Source organism: Acanthochromis polyacanthus, chromosome 12 (assembly GCF_021347895.1).
Source record: "Acanthochromis polyacanthus isolate Apoly-LR-REF ecotype Palm Island chromosome 12, KAUST_Apoly_ChrSc, whole genome shotgun sequence".
In the NCBI taxonomy this organism is placed as follows: domain Eukaryota; kingdom Metazoa; phylum Chordata; class Actinopteri; family Pomacentridae; genus Acanthochromis; species Acanthochromis polyacanthus.
This window is the reverse complement of record NC_067124.1, coordinates 35,695,179-35,714,628: the sequence shown is the minus strand read 5'-3', so window position 1 is coordinate 35,714,628 and position 19,450 is coordinate 35,695,179. Positions and strand designations below refer to the sequence as shown.

At 40.1% G+C, this 19,450-nt stretch overlaps 1 protein-coding gene across 1 annotated transcript in view; it reads right to left on the bottom strand.

Annotated features, from left to right (window-relative positions):
* The window catches only part of galnt1 (UDP-N-acetyl-alpha-D-galactosamine:polypeptide N-acetylgalactosaminyltransferase 1), a 73,116-nt gene that overhangs the window by 13,805 nt on the left and 39,861 nt on the right, over nucleotides 1–19,450 (bottom strand). The window contains exons 5-8 of the mRNA XM_022192984.2: nucleotides 6,970–7,136; nucleotides 6,244–6,371; nucleotides 6,072–6,151; nucleotides 5,549–5,719 (exon numbers count right to left, since the gene is read on the bottom strand). Of these exons, the coding sequence (XP_022048676.1) occupies nucleotides 5,549–5,719; nucleotides 6,072–6,151; nucleotides 6,244–6,371; nucleotides 6,970–7,136 (546 nt within the window). The remainder of the gene's footprint in view (nucleotides 1–5,548; nucleotides 5,720–6,071; nucleotides 6,152–6,243; nucleotides 6,372–6,969; nucleotides 7,137–19,450) is intronic.

Below are 19,450 nucleotides of genomic sequence, written 5' to 3'. Positions count from 1 at the left end.
TTGTGGTGTTTCATTAAAATAACTGTATTCGACATGTCTCTCTTAAAATTTGCCAAACAGATTCTGAGGAAAACAAAAAAATTCCTGCCCTCCTCGGCATAACTGAGAGCCATGAATGACTCTTTTGTGACAAACGGAGAAGTAATAAAAATTCAAGAATTTTTCAGCTGAAATGCAGAGGCGACAAATTAGAGTAAATTTAAAATGCGTGATCAGTTAAATAAATGCAGCAACGCTCAAAACAAATGTAAAGAGGAAGCTGTTCAGCAAGTTGTTGGAAGATACATTCAGCATGGTGAAACATCTTTTGCTGGAGTTGATGTGCACAGAAATGTTAAAAAAAATACAGAGTTCGTAGAAGTTAGAAACTGTTTTTTTCTCCTTTCTTCACGATTCATGTGATCGTAATTGTAATTTTTCTGCCCTACTTACTTCTAGTTATGGTTGTACAGGAAGTGTCATGCAAGACGTACAATTCCAAGACAAAAAATAAGCTTAAAATTGTGATATTTGATCATTTTCACTATATTTTACATGCCCTATTTTTTTTTAAATGCGGCAAAAAAAAACATCTGCAGCTTCTAATTTTAATTACAGGCTGTGTTTACATAGAGCAGAGCAAAGACAAGCATTGCAAAAAATAAGAGACTGAAAGCCAAATAAACCATTCCTTATCAATAAAACAAGTATAACATGGCTTAAAAATGGGAAACGGAGGAGCAAGTTTTTGGAAAATACATTCAGCATGGTGAAACATCGTCTATAGCTGATGTGCAGAGTAGTGTGGAAAAATTCTAGTTTACAGTGGTTTTAAAATTATAAGTAGTAAAATATCTACAGTAAGTAGAGCCACCATTTTTTCCGCTGTTACTAAAACCTGTGAGCACATGATGTACACGTTGATTCCAGGGTTTTCAGTCTTGTGAAATTAATGCTCAAAAGAAATTCCTACTTTTATTTTTTAGGATCTATGGCCTGCCGTATGGAAGACATTTCTCTCTACTTCCAGCCATGGTTGTGCTGTTTCTGTACAGGGCTTTATCCTGCAGTGAAAAACGAGTTGACAGCAAGTAAAAAATGTGACAGAAGCCCAAAAAGTTGCTTGGAGTTTGTAGGGTTAAGATTGAGGCCGGGTACTGCCGCTTAATTCACTGATGGCCGGCTTTCTAAAGGTCACTCGGTATCTACAGATCCCATCAGGTTTTATATTTCACCGCTCTCACCCTCCGTTCTTTGCAGTTTTCCTGTTTTTTCATTCTATTTTCTTCTGCTCACTTGTTGTGATGGTCGTGTCAGTGCTTAACGGCCTCAGTGCTCTTCCCCTTTTTCACAGGCTTCCTCCTTTGTAGAGAACACTTGTTTTCCCTTCTGCCTGTTTCTTGCTTTCGTTCAACATCCAAGTTCACTTACCAAAGCACAATACCTTGCATACAAACAGGCAAACGCGTCCTGAGAGCACGCAGGGCGAGAGTTTGTTTATAGCGAGTGCGAAATAATAAGCAACAAGAACGGAGGGGGAAAAAAAACAAATACTTGCTTGTTCAACAACACACAAATGTTGTTTAACAGTCAGAGATAATACGTGTAAAACAAAGACAGGGACACTGAGAATATAAGTGTGCTTTTCTTTTTACTGTAAACATCAGAGTTCTCTAAACTCCTCGGCTTTCAATTAAATCTCGGTTTTTACGAGACTCAAACACATCACAGTAAAACAAACCCAAAGCCACTAATTTTATGGCAAACATTTGATTCTAATTAAAGCCATTATCCAAACAGAGACTGTCTCTTACATACATAATAGCAGTGTTTATTGCTTAGGCATATCATAACACTGCAACAGGCACAAACACTGTGGCATTAAACACCAACAAAGGACTCGCAGCATCTAATTGACGCAGAGCAATTTAATACGTTCAGAGGGGTTTTCTAGTCTTTATTGGACCTTTACTGTTTGTTGTTTTTCCCCATCCAATGTAAGTAGAGAGAATCTTTTCAAGTGAGTCCAGACTTTTGCACATTAGTCTAAATTACAGGGCGGATGAGCCTGTAATAAGCAGCTCAGCTGCTGAGGTTTCCTATTGTGGCGTCAATGTTTCCTCAGAGGACAAAAGAGAAACACCTGCAGCTTAAAGTGCAATTTACCAGGCAGACATATTAGCAAAGATTTCAGTAATTGAATGTGCATAAAAAAAGTTGAAATCACATCACGCTAAGGTTATTTCTTAATGACATATTCTACATAGTTAAATATGAGATTATTCATAGCAATCACAAATCCAGATTTATAGTCAATTTTTATTTGACTAACAGGTTTCTTTTGGCTGGAAATAACAGAAACAAGTGACAAAACCCGAGCAACAAAGGGACAAATGTTGATAATAAAGTTGAAATATTTGTTTTTTAAAAAAAAACTTTACAAATTATATTCGTAACCGTTGAATTTGCAGCATTTTCAGACAATACAGTAAAAATTTATGCTCATGACATAAATGTTTACAATTTGTTGTTTTTTTAAAAAGTGTAAAAATTCCATCTCATAAAATAGTTGCAAATATTTGAGAAGAAGCAGCTTCTATATGATTCCCAACTGTCCTCGTTGTTCTGCGATGTGCTACAGTGCTCTAATACACTATAAACTGAGAACAGCTGATGCAGGAGTTCTCTATCAGTTACAAGAAACCAAAGATCTCAGTGAGGGTCTCCAGTTCCACATTGTTGCTGCTCACAAGACGTTTAAAGGCTATAAAGTCATATCAGAGTGTTTTCAAGGTCCAGTGTCCACAGTTTGAAGTCTGATGAAAAAGTCCAAGGAGTTCCACACTGAAACATGTCAAAGGGCTGCTAGAAGACAGACGTGAGCTCTGCACTGGAAGAATGGTAGAGGACAAGAAGAATCCAAAGATCAGCACCAAGAGCATCCTGATGAATGTGAGCACTTCTGGTAGCAACATGTCCATCAGACACTCCAGCAGACCGACAACAAGGCTGGTCTCCATGGATCAGACCAAGGAGGACTCCACTTCTCCAAAACAGACACACTAAAGCTCAGCTGGACACAGAAGAAAGCTGCTGCTCATCACTTCTGTGCTCGATCACAGCAGTCAAGGCCAAGAACAGCATCCCCATGGTCTAACATGACGGTGGGAATGTGATGCTTCAGGGCTGTTTTTCAGTAAACGGCATCATGAAAGGAGTATAAACACTCAGATTGTGGAGGAAAACATGAGGCAGTCTGCAGAAAAACTAGTCCGATGTGTCACTACCATCTCCAACACAACGTCTTATTGTCTTTATCACTTGTTTATGTAATTTCCAGCCAGAAGAAACTCATTGGACGAATAAAAATGCAACAAAAATCCTAATTTGTCATGGGTATGAATAATTCCGGGCCTAACCGTAAGTGCAACAGCGTTTCCATCTTCCCAATCATGTGTAACAGCTTCATGACAGAACGGGGTTTATGTAAATTAATGTGTAAAGTAATTTCCTGCCCTGACACTACAACCCATTTTTGTTTTTAGGCCACTTACAAGACACCCTTAGGAAAAATTTGTCAAGCTGATCCGTGAAAAACAACCAAAAACAGGGGCGCGGGGTGTTACGCAAGATATATTATGTGCGTGACCTTGAATATTGGCGTCGAGCACGCTTAGAAACAAGAGCAGGAAGAAGAGATGATAGACAGGCAGCAATAAGCTCAGGATTTCAGTTCCAAGGTCTGTGCCATGAGAAAGTGTACAACAAGCAGAATAACAGACCCTTACATAAACATCTCCACTTCATCCGCAGAGGAAAAGTTCACTGTATTCTTCCACGATTTTTGCCCTGGGAACATTTTGTGACTAACTGTGACAAATTGAATGGTAGAATATAATTACTCTGTGCACATCAAATTGTGAACAGCACTGCTGAAGCTCACAGGATGTGTTTTTATACACAGCTGGCTGACGGGGTTGGTGTGTGTGTGATCATGTGTGTATGATTTTAGGACTGATATTACTCCTTTCTGTCTCATTTGGGAAATTCTTTTTTCTTTTGACCCAACAGAAAGCTCAATGGAACCGGCAGGGATGCACAAACTTAACGACAAAAATCTGTTTTTATTGTGTTTTGCTTGTTCTCAAAGGCTTGGAAATGTAAACTAAAGGCTGTAAGACTATGAAGAGGCTTACTACTGCTACTACTCTAGCTTTCCCTTAACTAGGTGGCCTCCAAGCCAGTAAGAATTTTATTCAGTTTCTCAGTAGAAACTAGAAAACTAGGTGAACTATTCAAAATGAGCTCTCAGTTCTCCAGGTTTGTCTACTTTCTAGAGCTGTTTCTGCTGACTTTAAAATGTCTGAGCTATGAGCAAAAACACACCAAATGTTCTGCTGTTGGCTGAAAGAGGGAACACAAGAGTCTTCATGCTGACCTAGAATCTGAGGAACTGATATTTTTGATGGCAGTGTCACCACAACAATAAGAAAATCCTTAGTGATAGCGAGTTCTCTGGAAACTGCAACACTGAGTGACATTCAAGGATGGGTAAAACTTTAATTTGACACCAATAAACAAGGTGCAGTGTAAACTCAGCTGCTGTTTTTATCCGTTAGCTTCTCTCCTGCTGTCTGTGCTCACATACAATGCATTTTAATACAACCAAATTCACAATACAGCAGTTCTTGTGTATGTATTTTCTGGTTTTTGTGGTCAGAAAACAGAACAAGTATGAAATACTGACTGAAACACAGCCGGAGAAGACTACATTGTAATCAATATTCACCAACAATCTGCTGCTCTGCACCACTAAATTACAGATTTTATATCCGCAACGTCATCTGACAAACATCTAAAGTGATCGCTCAGAGAGAAACTAGAAGTGACAGAAAGTGCTGTCAGATTCCATGCTATAGACTCCAGATATAAACTGCCATTGCCTCTGCACATTTTATGCAATTTTTCAAAATCCTCTTCGCTAAACAACGGAAGAAAGCAACAACTACCCAGAAGCAACAACCTACATCTTGAAAATGTCAAGTTTTGCCAAGGATCTGGATCATGCAATAAGTTTGCTTGGTTCTTTTCATGAATTATCTACTTTATTGACAGTGCTCATCTCCATGCATGCTTCCACCAAAACACTTCCTCTTGACACCGTTAGCAGAGGCACCATCACTGCATGCTGGGCTCAGCTCCAAAACAGACAATCATAAGCTTTTACCCCCCTGTAACAAAATGACAAGAAGTGCTGCCTAGCTGTGCGGGTGCTGTACACATAAGTCTCACTATGTGTTGCTAGCTGCCGCACGTGAACTGTTTTGCTATGCGCTGTCAATCACAGAGGCAGAGATAGTCTTCTTCCTGAAGGGGGCGGGGACAGCAGCAGTTCAGGTGTATTTAAAGCTACAGACACTGAAACAGCCTGTTTAGGAGAGGAGTCCTGGAGAAATGAACCATCTTTGTTGTGTTCTGAGCTAAAAAAAATTAGGGCAATTTTTATTAATTTCCTAGAAAGTCACACAATCTAGGAGAGTTTCAAGGTCCATGCTGCCGTTTCTCCTACCTCACTGGCAGCGTACGGTCTCCTTTGCGTCGGTCCATCTCTCTCTGAGGCACAGGATACCAGCGGAAGTTGAGTTTCCAGTTGAAGCCTCCGTACGTCATGTCAGATCCCGCCATGTACTCAAACGTATCGTCGCTGATAACGTCGATAATTGGGCACACCACCGTTTTCCTACAGGAAGCACAAACGCATGCAAACGGTGCATCAGCCTGCTGTTCGTAGCCTCAGGTGGTCATGAATCACAAGTAAGTGCTCATCTGCAAGGTGTGGCACCTTCACAACCAAATACATTTAAACAATGGAGCGTGGCACGACTTCCCATCAGCCATCACTCAATCCCTCATTACATTGTGTTGATGGTGTCTGTGCGACTACCTGCTTACAGGAAGCAGTAAACAGAATGAGTAATTAAGCATCAGATAAACACAAGGGTGAGCCCCCCACAGGCTCAACAATAGCTTATTGAGTATTTTTTATAAAGCCTGTCAATGATGTGCGCATGTTTCGTGTATGTGTGTCTTACTTGTCTTGTTTGATGCGGGCGAGCAGCGGCTCCAGCCAACCTGTTGTGCATTCACAATGAGCGTCCAGAAAGGTTATGACCTGCAAACACCGAGGGGAAAACATTAAACAAATGCAGCAGCACCGACAGCATATGGAGAAAAGGTCAGCGGGCGCCACGTATAAACACACACCTGGCCGGTGGAGATGGACGCTCCCTTGAGGCGAGCACGAATGAGTCCGGACCGCTGCTCCATCCTCACCACCCGGACCGGGACCTCCAGCCGTCTGACGTACTGCTCCAGCGGCCGCTTTAGGAAATCTGACGCACAAATTAGAAACACACACACGACAAAAGCTGGATTACAAGCTCCTCCCAGCAGCAGCAGCAGCAGCAGACATCAAAGGTAAGTAGCGCTTGTGTTTTTGTGCCTGAGCACGTCTGCCGACTCCACAGCCCCCCCCCCCCCCTGCAGCATCCAACCTGCGGTCCCACAGGGTGAAGAGTGTGTGGTGCTGCTGGGAGGGGGGGGGGGGGATTGAGGGTAATAACAGAGTGTAATCCCTGCGGCTGGCGAATTAAGGGCCTAATCTCCCCCAAACAGGGATTAACAGCATTGCATTGGGTGGAGTGGCACACACAGCCCATATACATGCATACGCTGGCTGGCTGGCTGTTGGGCACCAGACACACTCACACCCTTTGCACACACACACACACACACACACACACACACACACACACATATACAATCCAGCAAAATCATACAGCATCTCTTGAAAAAAAAAAAAAATAGGCTAAGCCTCAAACAAGAAGCACTGAAGGAATTATCTGCAGTGTGTGTGTGTGTGTGTGTGTGTGTGTGTGTGTGTGTGTGTGTGTGTGTGTGTGAGTGTGTGTGTGTGTGTGTGAGTTATACCTCTCTCGCTGGCGTCGTCCACCAGGACAATCTCCTCCAGCAGTGTGTGCGGAGATCGGTCGATGACGGAGTGGACGGTTCGCAGCAGAGTGCTCCAGGCCTCATTATGAAATACAATCACCACGCTGGTGCGAGGGAGATTATCGGGGTACAACTTGTTCTTGCACCTAAAAAGAGAACAGAAATCTTAAATGCCACATAACTGATGTCGGTGAGGAAGCACACAAAGATTCTTCAGACTAAAACTACAACAAATAATTGATTAGATATCATATTTTCTCCATTAATTAATCAGTTTGAGTAATTTTTAAGAAAAACTGGTGAGAATTCGTACAGCTTCTTTATAATGTCAATATATTTTGTTCCTCCACCTCTATGAAAAGTAAATTGAACATCCTTGTGCTATTTATACGCGTCTCTCTATATTATAGTATATATACATTTATCTTCACATTTTTTCTGTATTTTACCTTCATTTTATTCTCTAATATTCTGTGCTGTCTTATTGTGTCCCCGTTTATTGAACGTCCATGCTGCGGTAATAATTTCATTTCCCTCTGGGGATTAATAAAGTTACCTACGTCTGTGCAAAATAAAACATGTCATCATAGGCACTGGGAAACACTATCAACAGTTTTAGCCATTTTTTGACATTTTAAAGGCTGAACAACTATTCAGTTAACCAAGAAAATAATGTGAAGATTAACCCTCTGAACTCCCAAACCAAAAAAGGCACGTTCTCTTTTTAATAGTCCACAAAATGACACCAATTTTTATTAATTTCAAAAATAGGAAGAATAATCAGATTTTCAGTTTTGTCAGTCCATGAACTATGTATTTGTTCCATACCGTTTTATTAGAAAAATGAACCAAATCTAGAATTAAAAACATGATATTTCATTATGATCGCTTTAACATACATGTCACATTTAAAATTTTGACAAAAATAAACCCTTTTGCGTGAACAAGCATCTGTAAAAAAACAAAAAAAATCTGCACTCTCCATTGCAACTAACAAAGCAGTAGTAACTCAGCTGTGACCAACAGTGATGTGACAAAAATTCAGGGACTTTTTGGTAACAGGCCATGTAGAAAGAGCAGAGAGCAGACAAGTGTAGAAATAATCTGAAAAATTAAAAATATAATAAAAAATATTGATAATACGCAGACAATCGTTGTTTCCAGAAATTCAACTTCTATTTTTTTTGACCCTTTTTTCATGATTTATTGCAATATGCACTCAACAAAAATATAAACGCAGCACTTTTGTTTTTGCTCCCATTTTTTATGAGATGACCTCCAAGATCCAAAACTTTTTCCACATACACAATATCACCATTTCTCTCAAATATTGTTCACAAATCTGTCTAAATCTGTGATAGTGAGCACTTCTCCTTTGCTGAGATAATCCATCCCACCTCACAGGTGTGCCATATCAAGATGCTGATTAGACACCATGATTAGTGCACAGGTGTGCCTTAGACTGCCCACAATAAAAGGCCACTCTGAAAGGTGCAGTTTTATCACAGCACAATGCCACAGATGTGGCAAGATTTGAGGGAGCGTACAATTGGCATGCTGACAGCAGAAATGTCAACCAGAGCTGTTGCTGGTGTATTGAATGTTCATTTCTCTACCATAAGCCGTCTCCAAAGGCGTTTCAGAGAATTTGGCAGTACATCTAACCTGCCTCACAACCGCAGACCACGTGTAACCACAGCAGCCCAGGACCTCCACATCCAGCATGTTCAGCTCTAAGATGGTCTGAGACCAGCCACTCGGACAGCTGCTGAAACAATGGGTTTGCATAACCAAAGAATTTCTGCACAAACTGTAAGAAAGCGTCTCAGGGAAGCTCATCTGCATGCTCGTCCTCATCAGGGTCTAATCAGCATCTTGATATGGCACACTGGTGAGGTGGGATGGATTATCTCAGCAAAGGAGAAGTGCTCACTGTCACAGATGTAGACAGATTTGTGAACAATATTTGAGAGAAATGGTGATATTGTGTATGTGGAAAAAGTTTTACATCTTTGAGCTCATCTCATAAAAAATGGGAGCAAAAACAAAAGTGTTGCATTTATATATTTGTTGAGTGCAGCTTTGTCATACTGCGCAGAAGATATTTCTCTCTCTCCTTCTAGCCATGATTGTGCTGTTTATACTGAGTTGCAGTACTCCATACTGCAGTTAAAAACGCGCCCACAGTGGGGTAAAATGTGACAGGAACAAGGAAAAAAAAAAACAGAAACTGCTCAGGGTTGAGAGGGTTAATTGACAATGAAATTCATTGTCAGCTGAAGCCCTGCTCCAGACGAGATAATTCAACTATGCATATGAATACAAAGGAAATATCAAATAATTTAAAAGCTGAACACACAGCAAACTGTAAAAACAACATTAAAAAACAGCACCAGAAGAGGAAAGGTGTGAACTGCATCACAAACTAAAACGGACAGTTTCTAAAAGACGGCCACATATGCAATAAGTCAAATTGCAGGCTTCGTTTGAACAGAGACGGAGGGAAAAAAACAGAAAAACAACCAAGCTGAGACTCAACAATCCAGCCTCTGTCTGATTGTAAGAGACTGCTGCAGCTAAAGTGAGTCCACACGAGAGAGGACTGAACCACAGAGAAACTGCTGCGACCCAGAAACCAACCAAAACACATTAGACCGTCACAAAATCAATCAGATCATCACTCACGGCCTTTATCAACTTCAAATAAAGAAAACAGAGGGTGAATAATGACCGTGCAACCGAGCGTATATCCCCGATTTTAGACTGAGAAAGACGTGCAGAAATAGTGGGTCAGCATGATGACAGTTGATTAGTGATACTAATTAGAGTGTGAGTCATTATCGTCGAACAACTGCCTTCTTTAGAGACAGAGAAGGATGGAAATGCCCAACAGGACAACGGGGACGAGGAGAAGATAGACAATAGTGCTGTGAACACTGAGACAGACTTGCTTAAATAGCTTTTCATAGAATTCCTTGAGGAAAAACGCCATTTAAAATGGTCACATTGGCAGGTTTTCATTGTTAATGCCAGTTTTATAGGAATACAAATGGTTTTAAGGTTGACTTTTAATGTAATCTTACAGGGCAGTCGTTCCTAAGAGTTAATTAATGTTGAAAATCAGCTTGCTAGGATTGAAAACTTGCTTGATGTAGCTACCTCAATACCACTACTTTAGCTGCTTTCATGTTTTCAGAAAGGTTCACCGCAATTGTGGTAATGCAGCAAACACTACTTTATCCAGAGTTGTAAACGAAAGTGTCTACACCCTTGTAAAAACCATGTATATTACAGCATGAGTTTCAAATGACTCCTGCACCTTTTAATTTCCTATAATGGACTTACTGAAGCGCATGCACAAAGACAGAATCGCCCGTTTGGTTTCTCTGAAAGATTTAGTACAAGGTCTTCTGGAAAACAAACTCTATTGGGTCAAAAATACACATAGCACCATTTATTACCAGTTTTGATGATGCAAAAAGCTGCATTATTACAATTCGGTCTCTTAACTTCCTGTGGTTGATTACGTTAAAAGAAAAGTAGGTTTTTGAGGTTGACTGACAACGTTTAGGTAGTTTTTATACAGATTATAGTAGATGTTCCACAGAATGTAGTGTATTTTCACAGCAAAGAAGTGCATTCAAAAGGAAGAAAAGTCATTAGGAATAATAAATATACCACATATGGAAAGATTTGCACAACGAGCAATGAGAGAAATCAAAGAAACTTAATTTGATGCCAATGGAAAATCTATAAAAACGGTCAGATGCATTAGAGTACACGGGAAAAGAAGCACACATCTGTAGGTAAAGAACAGCAAGACGATAAATGTATTTGCAAGGATCTGTAATTCAATTCTTCCTGGTCAAAAAGAGCAGAAATCCACGTAGCATCCCAGTACAGATATCTACAATTCCCCTGCATATCTATGCAATGCGAATTATATTTCCAGCTCCAGACATCAGTAGTAAGTGACCAGTCATAATTAAAGTTCCATTTATCTTCAACTCCTTTCTTATCGTAATCTCTTACATCTTAACTGAACCTTAAAACAGTCTAAATGATGCTGTGAGGTCTTGAATTGGAATTATGCCTAGTAAAAACATAAGTACAGATATTTCGAATTGACTCGAACTGAGACTAGCTGAAACAGCGTTGCAGATATCTGTAGTTGCGTGAGAAGCTACACTGAGTGGGAGGCGGCATGCAAGTCATTTTATCACCGTGATCTAAAGGACAAAGCTCAAGTAAATTTCGACTGCAAGTGTCTGAAGAAGGAAGCTTTTGTTCTCCACAAACTTTTCGCTGATGAGCACTTTTGGGTTCACAGCTTTCTCGAACCATCTTACCCACCAGTGCAGTCGCTGCTACTTCTGCTAACGTGGTTAGATGCAAGCTGCACCAACGCAATGGGAAGCCTTTAATGAGCACAGCCATGCATAACATTTCAGAGTATTCATGATGAGGATGGAGATCTCTGCAGCTGTTACTCTGATTAAACTGAACTACAGAAATCCCTGTGATTATAACTGGTCAGAATGAGACATCTGGAATAAAAAAAAATAAATCAGACTAGTCAAGATGATGTCTGAAATTTTAACTCCGGATAGACAAAATCAGTTGTTAAATGTCAAACATGTAAGCTCTTCAACATGAAACTGTCTCACGGTTTCAAAGCGCTTTCAAACCTCAGTAAGCAGCTCAACGGTCTACTAAAGACAAAACTGAAACCAGCCAGCGACTTCCTTCCTCCGATAAATTCTCACAACAGTCGAATGGAATATGATCCCCCTTCCTCCATCTTTCATAACTCTCCTCCCCTCGTTTGTGATCATCCTGAGTGCTGGAATGCTTCCTCTTTCTCTGCTGCTGAGTCCAACAGAAGGAATGCAATGGCAACAGAGCAGAGGAGGTCAAAAGCAGAGTCTGATTCTGCAGCTGCTTCTGGGGCATGTTAAAAAACATAGCAAGTCTCGGGCGCTCGCACTCTCTCGAAAAGAGGGATGAGCAAGATGATTCACAGTCTCTCAATCGTTATACAATTATTCCTCACAAAGACATGATGTTCGGTCCACCGAACCAACATGTTTCTTTGTCGCATGATGCGGATTTTAAAAACCGAGCACTTGGTGTGAGTAAGTATCAGGGTGGTGGAGCAACATTTGGCAGCAGCGACAGCAGGCTAATGAGTTACAGGCTGTTCTTCCAGCCAGTGGGTTGTGTGGATGTTTAGGATGGGCGTGCGACTGGGTCCAATTAAACGGCATTACAACATTACACTCCGCAACATCTACACGTTTAAATGTACATAACGCTGCAGTCAGCATCTAAAAGAAGGAGAAAATGTCAAGTTTTCTGCAAGGTGCGGTCATGGAAAGTGTTTTCGTACGCTGCAGATCCACCCAGACACGAGCTCAAACACACCCACACTTGACTGTAATGTCAGAGTGACCTGTCCTCCGCTCTTCCTTCTGCACTCCCAATAATGGAAACAAACCATAAGCCAGTTTCTGCTAATGGCGACCTCCCCGGCTATGATGAATTCATTCGCAGAGTTTCACCGAAACCTGCTGCTCCACAAATAAACACATGCGCGGTTACACACAAACACACACGTAAGCGCACATTCCCTTGCTCGATATTGACTGTCTTATCTCCTAATTGGAAAAGCAGATAGACGGAGGGAAGGCTGAGTGAAAACACACCTAGTAATCAACTCTCGCTCAAAGACTAAAACCCATTTCACGGATCAATGTCCTCTTTCTTTGCTGCCCGTCTAGTGTGCATGTGGCCCTGCCTGTCAGTCTCAGGTCTCTCAGTCAGTCTTTCCATCGTGCTGAAAACCTTCATTACTGATCTATGCATGTTCCTCTACTGAAGAAAAAAAGGGCCAAAGAGGGGGATGGGAGGCCGAGCTGGTTTCCACCTGCCTGAACCAACCCTGACACATCTTCAGAGCTGCTGGCTGAATGCACCGCCTGTCTGACATCTGAACAACATACAGCCAAGGGCACATTTTAATCACATTAAAATCCTGTTTGCAGAGAAGGCAGACTTCTGATTTGCACCTGAGCTTAATAATGCTGAAGCAAAACAATGTTTGGTCTTTTGTTTACATTTTCGCAATATTGCAAAGTAAGTTTAATGCACAGTACAGCAGAGGTCAAAGTGCTGTATGTCCTTAACCACGCCAACCCAAAAGGTATGTTATCTTTGAAAACACATCAAAATGACATTTATTAGAGCCAGAACCGCAAAAAATGAAAAATTCATCACATTTTCCACTTTCTGAGAGTCCTGGAATGAATCGTGTGTGATGTGCAGTTCTGTCAGGAAAAATAAGGAAATCCAAGATTAAAATCGTGATATTTCATTAAAATTACTTCATTCCATGAAACTCATTTAAAAATACTCATTGAGAACAGTTTGTACCAGATTATGTAAAAAATTGAAACTTCACAGCGCAACTGAGAATCAGTCAGAGCAAAAACTCTGAGATAAGACAGTTTTTGCACAAAAGAGATTTGGCAAAAAGAAGAAAGTACAGACTTTTTTTTCTTGTCTTTAAGACTTTTTTGCTGAACTAAAGGCTGTGCTTAAACAGAGTTGAGAGGAAACAAGTATAGAAACAAATGAGAAAGAAAATAAAACATAAATGATCATTAAAATAAATGTAGCATGGCTCAAAAACAGTATAAAGATGTTGGAAGATACATTCAGCATGGTGAAACTTTTTTCTAGAGCCTATGTACTGTCGAGTGAGAAAAGGAGTTTGCAAAAATGTAAAAAGTTTTAAAAATTTAGAGGCATAAAAAAAGAAAAAAGAAAAAACAGTAGAACCTAAAAATGATTCCAGGTCTTCTTGATATTTGTAGAATAAATAAAAGAAATTCAACTTTATTTTTTGTGATTTATGACTTTCTAACAATGTTATACTGCACAAAAGATGTGTTTTTGTTCTCTCTACTTCTAGACATGTTGTACGGCTTCAATAGAGGTGCAGGACTTTAGATTAAAAGAAAGAGAAAAGGAGTAAAAAAAAAAAGCCCAGAACTTGTCGGGCGTCCAGAGTGATACATTTCCCATTGAAGCAGGACAGTGAGGAATCAATCTCTGGGGTGAACCATCGGGCCATTAGTCACAGGGACGAAGGCAGTTTGATTTGGCAGGACCGTCAGGAAGGTGGGACTGATGAAAAATCTGTCATTATTTTATGAGTTGGATCTTTTAGAAACGCCCACTGGAGCAGCATGAAGTCATCACATAAAACCACCTATTACCAGTGTCCTAGTTCCATTTGACGCACTGATTCTGGGAAAGTCTAGAGCCTGTTGTGAGTTTCTCATTGGAGTAAACAAAGATATTCAAAACAGGAAATGTGCAAAGTTCAATCCAGTTAAATTCGACCAAGGAGGAAAATAACACATAGGTCCATCTTAGTTCTGGTTAAGTTTGTGTAAACATAGAGCAATCACTCACAATACTTTCAGGTAACATCCTGCATTATTAGGGCTACAGGTGAATGACAAATTAAAGGAAAACCTCTTTGACTCATACAGTAAGAGGATCTAGTGGTTCTGTTTTCTTGTCATGTTTTGAGTCCACTTGTTCCTTTACAGAGGGGGATAACTGCAAATCAATATGAGGTTGTACTGAGTGATCACCTTTGTCCAATTATAAAACATTTCTATCCTGATAGGAGTGGTGTTCAGGTCATTAGCGATCATTATTAACAGTTTTAAAGCCCTACTTTTGATAAAGATGCTGAGGGAAAACAAAGGTTTCATTTGATTGTACTTAGAATAACTACTTTACCTGAAAGAGTATTTAAAAAAAAAGAAAGTATGGAAAACCTGCTCTGTTCTCAAGGACCATGATAAGCTCTTTATGAGGGCGGATGCATTTTAACTTTAGGGTTTTTTATATCGTGCTTTTATGGTGATTTACATCTGATATATTTAGGTGAAACATTAAGTCAGTTAAACAGTTTGCCTCTTAATGCTGGTTGTTACTCCATCAAGGAACGCCGGAGTTATATGATGTCTGTCTGTCTGCAACATTACTCAAAAATGGACTGATGGATTTGGAAAAAAATTTCAGAGAAGGTCAAAAATGACACAAGGACCACATGTTTAGATTTTGGCAGTGATGCAGCTTATAGTCTGGATCCACAGATTTGCTAAAGATTTCTGTATCACTGCGAGATAGCGGCATGGCGTCACTGTATCCCTACCATGACTACAAGTGAACACTACGTCAGCTGCCTGCTGACGATCACATCCTACGACAAATCCACTGCTGCGGACAACAAATTTTATAAAGATTTCATCTGACGGAAATCATACAATGACTGAGAAGCCTTGGCTAAGTACTGCGCTTTCGGAGTGCTTTTCTTGTTAAATGTCTGTCGCCGGTTCACGTTGTCATGGTTTTATTACTCAGACTTAGTTTTACGAGTAAGAAAATGTGTTTTAGAGTATTTATGTTGTACATCAAATGAGGGGATATGTTTTGTTTTACTGTCCTGCAGGGTTCTCGCCAGCGCATTTCAGCGTAACGGGCCGTTACGCTGTCAGTTTAAAAGATTACGCTGTGATTAGGGCCGCTACGCTGTTATTTTGACAGATAACACCATGTGCGTTTGTTTTTATCGACTGGGTGCCTGTCTAGGTTAATTTATGTCTCCCCACCTCAGCCGTACATTCCTGTCGATTGACCCGTTCCCGTCTAAAATTAAGAGTCGCTTCCACTCTCGGGGTTACATTTCGCATGTCTCGGTTGTTTCCGTGATGCCATGTATGGTGAATAGTGACCTAAATCCCGAGCATTTGGAGCATCTGCGTGACGCTCATTGACTGACATCTGGGCCAGAAGCTCGCGAGATTTAATGAAGGCTATTGCGCACGCGTGTGCACATGTGGGAGGACCTGCCGTTACGCTGTAAAAAAATCCTGGTGAGAACCCTGTCCTGTATATGAAGATGTAAGGGAGGAACGTTTTGTAAGATGTCCTCTGCTCATTTTGATTTCTATCTTTCTTCTGGTTGGATAGAAATGAAAAAAATGAGTTGTGTCTTAGACGGGAAACCTTTTTCATGGCCGAATTTCTTTGCCAGACCTGGGATAAAAGGTAACATATTTTGTTTGAGATGTATTGCTGCAATGCCAGCATATTGATGTCTTGTAAAGCCATGAGGGTTGGGCACGCTTGTGTGCATGAAAACAAAGAAATCAATCATTTAGTGAGATTTGTGGACTGATGTGTTGAGACATCCTTCACCAACCATCATCATCAAAACACTATATGAGTAAATATCTTTTGGATAAATGTTCATCCCTCCAGTAGAGTTGAAAGACTTGGGGAATGGAGCAGCTTTCAAGCTGTTCTTTTGGTGGGAAACATCTCACTTAGACACTCATTGTTGGTTTTCCTTTAATTTAACTCATCTGCACATGTTGAAAAACCTAAATCTGGTGACTAACAGCAGGGCATGCTGCACTAATCGACTTCATGAGTGTTAATTTGTGTTCTGTGGTGTCACAAAGACCTCACAAAGAAATAACTCACGAGCCTCATCAGTATTCTTAGCCTGCAATTCAATTGCTTGCTAAGACAAATAAGTGTTAACAGGAAAAACAGAGTCAAGAAGTGCAGCAATATTATGATTAAAGTTTGGATCGCTGTGTCAGGCATTTTAGAATGGATTTAATGAACACAAGCGTAATACACCACAGGTTTAGTGCTTTTTGATCCAGATTAATCAGTGAAAATCCCTGCAGTCATGTTCTGAGGAAGATTGCTTCCTTAACAGTTCATAATTATCAGACGGATTTAACAATAGCTTTAAAATCACACCCTTGTTTTCAGGTGGTCTCTCTGTGGTTGTTCAGTCCTCATCACAGTTCATTAGACAGTGCAAAGAGTTCATACCAGAGTTTGTTGTAACCAGTGTGAAAGCACTACATAAACACCGCTGCGTTGACCGCAGACATTAATATTCTAAAGGTCACCCAAAAAAAAGAAAGGAGCTGTTTGCAGATGGAAAAAATTAAAATGAATTGTGGCAGAAACAGCATCGTTCACACCCAGAATACAAAAATCTATTATTAAATCTTTGGAAGACGTTGTGCTGTCTCGGTGTAAGGTTTAATTGGCTGTGGCATTTTAAAACTGCTGCTTGACTGACATGTTTCTGTACATGTGTTAAGAATTCTCTGTTGGAAGCGTTATGATATATTTTGAATATTAACTGCAGAACAGAATTTAATCGATACCAAACTGGGTCCTGCTGAACGTTCAGGAAGTTCAGGTTCCCATGGGATCTTTCAGGCCACCACACCCCGTCTGCTCCACTGTCTGACTATTACAGTTTAACAGCTTTTCAAAGAATACTCTGATGTGCTTTCATCTTTCACATACTTTTAAGATACGCCGTTTGTTCACTCACTAACTTTTATCTCCGTCTAGATGTTTCCTGATTCTACTTTATCTTGTCCGCCAGTAATAAGACACTTATAAATCTATATAGGTCTAAAATGTAATGTAGGCACCACAGGGAGCTACACAGATGAATTCAATCATTTCCGTGATTTAAATAGATTTTTGTAGCGTCACCGTTCCTTTCTGCAACTCAAACCGGATCATCCCAGACCATTTCCATCCAGACCAGGTCAATAAAACCACAGCTCTATTATTTTTCTCTGTCTGGCCTCGCTCATACTCCTCCAGCTCTCACATCTCCGGCCAGTGCAATACTTTCCACGTAAGATAAATGTTGTCACCACTCCAAATCTTCCTTTCTGTGTACTATCATGTGCAGCTCAAACTTTGTGCAAACTACAAGGGCAATACTAGGAATGTTGGGGAATAGTTTAAATATAGGATATATGTAGATACAGCCTACATGTATGGAATGAAGTCTTCCTAATGGACTCCTACAGACTAGAAAAGTAACATAATAGCGAAAATTACGCATCAGAATCAGAAATATTCCATTGATCCAAAGGGGAAATTGCTTGCATCGACTGGTGTGCACAGCTGTTCATGTGAGTGTCCTCATCAAGGTTTTATCCTTATTGATTAGCCATGTATGCTCCACTAACTGAGTGTCAACAAGTTTAGTTAGCACCAGCAGCTTCAACACAAAGTATGGAAGCTAATTCTGCAAGCAAAAGGAGCAAAAAGGCAAGTTAGAGCAGAGCTGCCAGCTCTACCCGGAAAGAAACTGGTTTTCTCCAGCCTGCGGTGTCAGCAAAGACTGTCAGAGCAACGATTCTTCCCCATCTGGCTCACAAAGAACTACAACTGCCAGCTAACAAAGCTGGACATCAAAGAATATCTTCAATTTTCATTTATTATGGTAACTGGTTGTACACAGGTGGAGTTATGACTGCTTAACTTTGGTAAATGCACACGTACTGATTCGATTTACAGAGTTTACCGTTAGATTTACTGTTAGTTTCTATTATCATGGTCAGGTTAGTAAGTAGTTGGCTCCACTACACTGCATGTGGACCATACAACAGCAGAACAAAGAGGTGCACACATGAAAGACTGTGTTTGCATTCATTGAGCATGCAAACACTGTCTTTAGTTCATTTTAAGCACATTTAGTTATATGATAAAGTACATGTTGGCTGGTTTGCTTGCATTGCCTTCAATAAAGGCTTTTTAATAAATTGTATATAGCTTTATCAGTACCAATTTTAAACAAAACCACTAAAAATGTGCTACTTTCTCTATAACTTTGAACTAAGTCCCATCTGATTGGTTACGTGTCAAAAGTAACAGTCGATCAACACTAAAGAATAAGTTCCTTTTCAGTTTAACAAATCTACTTCTTCAAAGTTTAGCATCACAGTTTGTATTCTAAATTGTAACCCCAATGTTTAATTTTTTACTGCATATATTTATCTGTTGCAAATTAGGTAATTACTAATGATCGATAAGAAAAACACATTGATGCCGAATGAATACTTTCTTTTTTTTTTAATTTAAAGTTGCATAAAACTAAATGCTGCCAATGTTTAGAATTTAGAACTCAAAAATCCTCCAACCAAGCTATCAATGCCATCATTTTGGCTGCAGTTATATTATCTTCTAACTAGAGTTCTAAATTGATTGTTTAGCATCTCTTAGCATTTCATTTTCGTCCATTTTTCTTCAGTTGAAGGTGGTGCTTCGATTTGTAACAAGACAGATTTATGGAGAGGGATTTAGTAACCCGACTGCACCTACAGTAATTCAAATCATTGCTGTTGAGGTTATCCTCTCTTCCCTGACTTATGTATCCATACATCTCCCGTCCTCCACGTCATTATTAATAACTAACCTTTACTGAACAGCAGTGGCTCCCTATGTGACTGATTGTACGAGTTCCAGGCGAGACATCTGGCTTACGGTTTATAATAAATCACCCCCGAGGACATTCCGAACAAAGGATGCTACCTGACAGCTATTT